We start from the raw sequence: 8772 nt of genomic DNA, 5'->3' as shown, positions 1-8772 counted from the left end.
TTATGCACATTGTACACGCGTACAATTTTTTATTGGTAATGATAGATTTATAATTATTAATTAATTGTCTTGTGCAAACTGTACATGCGCACAATAATTTATTGGTGGTGATAAAAATTTATAGTTATTAGTTAGTTATTTTAAGCACACTGCACACAATTATTTATTGCTAGTGATAAAAATTTATAATTATTAGTTAGTTATCTTAAGCACATTGAGACAATTATTTATTGGTTGTAATAAATTTATATTTATTAGTTAATTATCTTTAGCACACTCCAATTATTTGTTGGTGGTGATAAATTTATAACTATTAGTTAGTTGTCTTATGCAGAATGCACAAGCGCACAATTATATTAGCTATTAAATTTGAAAACACTGTGCTAAAATTTCGCACTCTTCTGTTTTTTTTTTCTTTTTTGAAATATATATATATATATATATATAGAGCGTGAAACTTAAAGAGCCTAGAGCCTCTCAAAATATTCCCTCTGTTATCAATAAGCTTGGATTTAGTAAAACTAACCTTTAGTAACGAAGAGGTGGAACAAATATTCGTGACTCGTGAGATAACTTTTTCTAATATATATATATTTCATTTATGATGGAAATCGGTCATTTAACCCAAAAAGGAAAGACACATGTTTCTTGTTTGGCCCAATTTCATTTTTTGACTTTATATTTATATGTAACATATAACTTAGTCATTAGTCCAAGCCTTACCAAACTAAAAAAAATATATAGTTGATTACCAAACGAAAAGGAAAGGGAAAGAAACCTGAAGCACCAAAAAAAAAAAGAAATAATAATAATAATAAAATAATAATTTCTTAATTAAGAGTGAATTAAAAAAATAAAAAGACATTGTACACCAGCGTTTTAAGAAAAAAAAAAAAAATTTAAGAATTCGTGATAACTATTAAAAATAATTATCTGAAAATATTTTTTTAAAACTTTGTTTCTAAAAAACTGTAAAATGAAAAGGGCAAAAAAAAAAAAAAAATATATGTTTTAAAATCACCCATCATAAAACATAAAAGCATTTCAGCGAAAGCTCACTCCCTCCCCAGCTACAACCTCCCCTATTCGGTATGCTATGTTTGTCCCACGTCCATCCCCAAGTAATGTAAGAGCAGTCTCCTGGCTAACAACAAGAACCATCCCAATACCCATATTGAAGGTCCGCCTCATTTCAGAATCCTCAATTCTTCCCATCTGAAAAAACAATAATCATGGCGATTGTAGTTTGTCTTCATTTAACCACATAAAATGATGTCCAGATTTAGTCAATAAGCTGCTAATAAACTCTTCAAGGAATCCCCTAGTCCAAAATAAGGTTACCATTGAGAAAGAGTCTTACCTCTTGTATCCATTTAAACACGGGAGGTATTACCCAAGAGTCTTTATAAATGACAGCTCCAAGGCCTTGTGGAAACACCCTAGGGATAGTATCAGTGAAACCACCACCTGTGATATGGGATATCCCTTTCACACCTCCCTTGCTAATTAGGTCCAGAACCTTTTCACCAAATCAAATGCGATGAGATTCTTCCATTTTTAGCAGCAAACAAATAAATAACATTATGAGCATAATAATGTGGTCAAATAGGTGAAAAAAAAGAGACCTGCTTAACATATATAACAGTTGGCGCCATCAGAGCTTCACCTAATGTAACCATTTCACCAGGAAGTTGGTCCTTCAGGGAAAGGCCACTTTTAGCTAGAACCCTAGTTATCAATCAAGGTACGTACTATAGTATATTAGTACGAGAGGCATCGGAAGAAAACAATCATTGAATATTATTTTGAACATAAGGTTTTATTAATAATGACTTTAACAGAGAGAAAAATAAAAAATAAAAAAACCTAAGATTTTTCTCAGAGAAACAGCAAGCAAACCTCCTAACAAGAGCGAAACCATTGGAATGAACTCCACTTGATGGCACACCAAGTAGGACATCCTCAACCCTAATGTTTTTCCCATCAATAACTGAATCCTTTTTTACAATGCCAACCGCAAAACCACTAAGATCATATTCGCCATCAGCATAGAAATCAGGCATCTCCGCAGTGTGAAAAACAAATACAATCCACTAAGCAAAACTAAAGGAGTTATAGTTTATTCGAAAGTTACTTGATTTTATTAAATTTTCCTCTAGAAAGAACGATGGAGCGAAAAATAAATGAGCACATACCCACAGTTTCAAGAAAAATGGTGCGCAGTAACTTGCCCAATTACCAACAAACTGCTATGGAGTGTGATAGAACAAATGCGAAACAAAATGCCCCCCTGCCCCCACCAAAATTAAAAAAAAAACAAAAACACACAAAATAAAAATAAAAAGAACACGGTCAAATATCCAAAAGGATTATGTGAATTGGATGTCTACATATATTTTGTGTGACCGATAGTTAGGTGGTTCCACCACCTCATATTGTATGACTGTAGACTACACAGTTCTTATGACATAATATTCCATCTTTCCTTTTCTTCATAGCCAACATTGCACGGCACATCAATTTGAATTTACTCATCCCCAGACATATGTGAAAGCACTGTAAAGCTACTAAAATATACCTCTCCGCCAAAAAGAACGCAGTTGGATTCTTGGCAGCCATCAACAATTCCTTTTATAACCTGATTAAGAAAAAAAGAAAGAGCAATCATACATGAATCACCGTACAATGCATGGAACCAAGGCAAAACAGTATCAAATTATTGCACCTTTTCAGCATGGTCAACATCAAGGTGGCTTGTAGCAAAGTAATCAAGGAAAAATAAGGGCTTTGCTCCAGATGTAACAATATCATTGACACTCATTGCGACCTGGACTAAAAGCACATTAGAAGGACCAATATTAGTTGCAAAATGCATATCAGTATATGCTTTAAATCTCACCAAATCAATACCAATAGTATCATGAATTCCAGTTTCAAAGGCAAGCTTAAGTTTAGTTCCCACACCATCTGTACCAGCCACAAGATAGGAATCCCCCGTTCAAGAGGAGGTAGTGGTAAGACTAAATAGAAAAAATCCTAGAAGAAAACAACCTAAATATAATTTACATTCTCTAATTAACAAGGAAAGCAAATCTTTAAAATCATATATGGGAATACGTAAACACATATAAAAGAGAGAAGAAGCAACAAATGATGATAAAGATAAGCAACAATGGTCATCCCTTTTCAGCTCGTATGACAGACAGCTAGCACATGAAGGAGAGTCAACACGATCAATCCACATTGCCCATGCCAAAATTGACCAGAACGAATTACTCATCATAAACTGGTGTATTAAATGAGAGTTGTACACCAGAGGATGAAAAATTATAGTTGTGTTGGAGAATCTTGGATAGGATGCCAAATGCCCGAGCTTGTAAAAAGGCCCAAGGGAAAAAAGGGACGGTCATACAAGGATATGAAGCTATGATATAAATACCCTGAGATCCTATTAGCAACAAATTTTGTAACTTTGAACAGACCAACCAAAGTGATAAGCAAGCTTGCCAAATTATTAGTTTCTTATCTTGTGACCAACAGACTACAAAAGAAGGTCGACCCCATCCATATGGGATAAAGGCAAGGATGATGATAATGATGAGATTGCAAATGAAGGTCGTCATTGTAAATAGTAGAATATACATAAGGCCCCCTAATTAAGGATAATGATGACATTGATGAAAAATAGATTGATTACAATAGCTCCATAACCTAAATATTAGATCCAGTATTAGTCATGTAACACATTCAAAAACATATATACAAAGAGATGAGATAGAAATTCAATACAAGTCAACAAAAACCAGTATGACTTTGTAGCCATGTCGGCATAGTAGCATCTTAGCACCTGCAAGACAAACTCTAGCATTTCAATCAATAATGGGCCTTCTTCACCAACAAGGGATGCTCTTTTAATTTATGCTTATGCTTACATTAGTGAGTTACAGTATAATGAAGCCAATTTTTATAAGAATTAAACATGACATTTGAAGAACCAAAGTAGGTGAAATTCACAAAACCTTGGTATTTTTTAAAGATTTCAAGTAGGACGCGCCACTCCAGAACAATTTTGTTATATACTTTCTCCAAAAGAGTTTATGGCGTTTCAAAATTAATTATAGCCATGTTCAGAAATTTGATAACCTCCAATTAACATAAAGAAACAAAAAAATGACAAAGTAGGTGAAATCCACAAAACCTTGGTATTTTTTAAAGATTTCAAGGAGGACGCGCCACTCCAAAACAATTTTGTTATATACTTTCTCCAAAAGAGTTTATGAAGTTTCAAAATTAATTATATCCATGTTCAGAAACTTGATAACCTCCAATTAACATAAACAAACAAAAAAAATGACAACATCAACGGCAGACAAGAAGAGAGTTACAAAAAACTGTACCAAGTGGGAAAAGCCCTCCAAAACCTCCAATACCAGGTGCCATCTTAGCAATTCTCCTCACAAGCTCTGATCCAGCATCTATATCAACACCAGCATCCTTATACGTAAGACTTTCACCCCGATTGCTTCTTGACATTGATACTATCAGGTCACGCTTCAAAAAATATCTAGCTCCGGTTTCTCTAGAGGAAACTGACAATGGTGGAAATCTCTTTGGAAAGCAATCAATCTTGGGTCTCCATTTGTATGCTTGAGACATGAATAAATTCTGACAAGAGGACCTAATTGAAGCAGCAACACATCCTGATAATTCTGATTTTCCTCCAAAGGCAGTATTCATTGTGTGAAGGAGAACTTATAAAAACAAAAAAACAGTTAGGTGTTGACTATTGATTTATGAAACCTTGTGAAGAGTTATAATTATAATAATCTAATTCACAGTCAAGTGCTAATTTGGCACTTTTAAGTATGAGAATAATTTAGAGATCGAAAAAGTTAATTATTACCTCAACCCACTAGAAGGGATCCTTAATTTTCGTGGGATTTAATGTGAACATGCAAAAAATTATGAGGAAAAGGGGTATGGTTGCTGCTGTTGTGAGATTGGAGTGGACTTAGGGGGAGGAAAAAAAAAAGTACCTGCCATAGATTATCCTAATAGAAGATCTGTGCAAATTAACAGAAGACCTGTGCAAATTAACTTTTATTTTTTGTTTTGCGTGTTTTGTTTTCTCTACGGAAGACCTGTACAAATTAATAGAAAGTGATTGATTCATCCAATATTGATTAGTCCAATACAGTAAGTAATGGAAATTATTAATTATATTATAAATAAAATTAGCCAATTTTTCAAGTCAAGTTGATTCAGATTATTCCAACGTTTGATTATTTATTTGTCCCACAAATCTTTTTTTTTTAATTTCCGGTAGAAAGGCATTTCACTAACGAAAAGGCTTTTAACGCCGCCCAATATCCCTTATTATAGTATGTTTGTTTTTTTGAGCTGCCATTTTAAAATTAAGAGATCGCTCATTGTTACGGCAAATATGAAATTGAGCGATAATTGTGTGCCTGTGCAGTAACCACTAATAACTATAAATTTTTATCACTACCAATAAATAATTGTGTTCCTCTGACAACTAACTAATAACTATAAATTTTTATCACCACTAATAAATAATTGTGTGCCTATGAAGTAATAATTATAAATTTATCATCACCAAAAAATAATTGTGCGCATGTGCAGTGTTTTGTTTTTTCTACACACAGTGACACACACAAAAACCCTAGTTTGAAGGCTACTTTTCACTATTGGAACAAAGGTAAAGGCCGGAATCAAACGAACCAAAGTTAGAACAAATCAAATGATGAGATAAACGAAAGAAAGAAACATATATAAAAGATCGATTCATGCAAAAGGAGAGAGAAGAGAGAGAGAGAGAGAGAGAGAGAGGATGAACATACCTTCTCACCTGAGGCGATAGCGGAGGCTGCGCCCTGCGGAGTGTCGAAGCAGATTGTGTCGTCTGAAACTTGCCTTAACTTTTTTTCTTTTTCCATCCCCCCTCTAAAATTTGAGTCCCAAGCGACCAAGACTTGTCCGGGCTTTTTTTTTTTTTTTTTTTTTTTTTTTTTTTTTTTTTTTTTTTTTTTTGTCTTTCCATCCCTGTGGGCCATAAAGTTTGAGGCCCACCAAAATGAAGTTGATTACCAAAAACATATAGTATCATGTTTAATTTGGTGTTAATTTTAAAAAAGAAATTTCGATTCTCCTATCAATACTTTTATTAAAAAAATATATAATTGATTACCAAACGAAAAGAAAAAGAAACCTGAAGCACACAAAAAAAAGAAAAAAAAAAAAAAAAAAAAACACAAAAAAATAATAATTTCTTAATTAAGAGTGAATTAAAAAAATAAAAAGACATTGTACACCAGCGTTTTTTAAAAAAAAACTAGAGTAGTAAAGAGGGTTATATAAATAAATAAATAAAATCGTATGTTTGGTTTAGTTTTTTTAAAAAAAAAATATTATGTTTGGTTCAGTTTTTGAAAAAAAATATTTAAGAATTCGTGATAACTATTAAAAATAATTATCTAAAAATATTTTTTTAAAACTTAGTTTCTAAAAAACTGTAAAATGAAATGGGGAAAAAAAAAAAAAATTATGTTTTAAAAAACTAAACTAGGCATAATTATTATTATTTTTTTCTCTCTTTTGCCATATTTCCATCCCAATTGGTATCTCTCTATTTACGCATCAATGACAATAGATGCATTCAAATAGGATCGACATAGGCTGATAGAGCTCAAACACAAGAGATGCAAATGCGAAAATCTATCAACGAAGAGCTTGAGTGATGAGTATCTTTGTTTCCTTAACTTTTTTTTTTTTAAATATATATTTAGGCAATTCACATAAGTATCCGGTGTGAGTTTCATCACTATTCAAATTTAAATAGTAAATTTACATAGCAAAAGAATTCGAACTTGTGAGTATCACTATTCAAATTTAAATAGTAAATTTACATAGCAAAAGATTTCGAACTCACACTCAATACAATGAACACGATTGGATCCAGCCAACCAAATGTATATATATGCCATCAATGATTTGCGTGATATATTTTTTGTTTTTCCGGCATCTTTAGCGTGTCCATGTGCTACTACTATAAATGAATCTAGTTAGGGTTATCAAATTGGCCGGCCCTAATCCATTAATAGAAGATCTTCAAGTAATTAACAGAAGACTTGTGCAAATTAATAAATAAATATATATCATAATAATTTAATCAATAAATATATTATCATAATAATAATTTAGGATGAAGTATTATTCAAGTAATTTAATCAATAAATATATTATCATAATATTACATTGCAAACAAAAAAGAAAGTAATAGAATCAATCAAATATATTATCATAATGGTAGGTCGATGTTAAAAAAAACGTCAAAAGTAGAAATTGTGTTTATTTAACACTTATTATTGTAACAATTTTAAAAGCAGAAAACAAGTAGGCAAAATGTGCAAATATCTCCCGCTCATTCCAAAACCCATATAGGTCAAAATGTGAAATGATAAAATTAGTCTTAAGAAAATAAAATATAAAATTATAGATATATATCTATATAATATATTATATATATATTAAATTGGTAATATTGTAATAGGCTTATTATGATGATGATGTTTTGTCTCTGATTCCATGTATACTGGAAATGGGTTTTTTCAATTCCTTTGTGTTCTATACTGATGTACAGAGAGGATATGTCCTCTCTCTATCCATTGTACAAGTGTTTCACTTTTCAATGGAATCAAACCTCATTTATAAAAAAATAATAATAATATTACAAAATAATATAGAACATTGATTGACTTTTCAAATGGGGCAATAAAAATAAAAAGGTAAAAATTTATTTTGGGATTAATAAAAATAAAAAAGTGGTAACTTATTTTGAAATGGAGGAAGTATTTATTTACTTTTTTTCATTGCTTAACAATGAGGCAAGCAATATAATTTTATAAGAGAGGCAATCTTATATTTTCACAGTGAAACTTAAAAAAGTTGTGTGAAAATAAATTTTAAAATAATGATACAAAGTTTAAAAGTTGAACACAAATGAATTGATATGGTGCTCTGTTAATTGAATCCCACAAAAGTCTCATAATATAAATTTAGTCTCATAATATAAATTTAGGGGAAATAGTGCTTTTATATTACTATAAACTATATGTTATGAGCACATCAGAAAACTTACAAGCACTTGAAAAAATGTAAAAATGAGACTTACTCCAAAATACTACAAGTCAGTGAATTGTTTAGTAGGATTTCTTCAAGAGTTGAAAGTGATTCCGCGTGCGGAAAAAAAAAATAGAAACAACTCTGACAAGAATATGTAGAATATTACTATCTTGGTCTTAAATTAAATGTCCACCTTTCTATTTTTAGTTGCCTCAAAAATAAATGCTCCATTTAACAAGTCAAAGTATTATTTTTTGTAACATTACTAATTTAACATTTTTACATTGAATTTATAAAAAGTAAACCATCACATCATCAACCCACTATGAACATATTTGATAATTCATTTACTACCAATACAATAAAAAATATATTAAAACTCATCATTTTAAAAAGTTAGATTCCCAAAAAAGGACATTTAGTTTGAGACGGAGGGAGTACAATAGCTCGTTAAATACCAACAAACCAAATAAGATTGCTATATTTTTGAAGAGACGGTATTGTTTCTTCTTTCTTTTTATTTCTTGAATTAGTAGAAAAAATGAGAATCACCCCAACCCTAGGATGAATTCAGTGAATAAATATATAGAAATAAAACCATGTAAAAAATTGAATTTCTGAAATTTCCCG

At 31.1% G+C, this 8772-nt stretch overlaps 1 protein-coding gene across 1 annotated transcript; it reads right to left on the bottom strand.

The window, feature by feature from the left end:
* Positions 1 to 436: 436 nt before the first annotated feature.
* On the bottom strand, positions 437 to 4737 carry LOC132301669 (phosphoribosylformylglycinamidine cyclo-ligase, chloroplastic-like). Its single transcript, XM_059798906.1, has 8 exons — positions 4398 to 4737; positions 2900 to 3000; positions 2726 to 2827; positions 2577 to 2638; positions 1900 to 2070; positions 1626 to 1728; positions 1361 to 1519; positions 437 to 1215 (listed from the first exon to the last, which is right to left on the bottom strand). The coding sequence occupies exons 1-8, from the start codon at positions 4735 to 4737 to the stop codon at positions 1045 to 1047; spliced, it is 1209 nt and encodes a 402-aa protein (XP_059654889.1). The 3' UTR covers positions 437 to 1044.
* Positions 4738 to 8772: the final 4035 nt, after the last annotated feature.

The sequence above is a fragment of the Cornus florida genome, unplaced genomic scaffold (assembly GCF_030987335.1).
Source record: "Cornus florida cultivar Cherokee Brave unplaced genomic scaffold, ASM3098733v1 CherokeeBrave_3.0.0_Hap2_Chr03, whole genome shotgun sequence".
Taxonomy (NCBI): Eukaryota; Viridiplantae; Streptophyta; class Magnoliopsida; order Cornales; family Cornaceae; genus Cornus; species Cornus florida.
The sequence above is the reverse complement of the archived record's forward strand: the minus strand, read 5'-3'. Positions and strand labels throughout refer to the sequence as shown.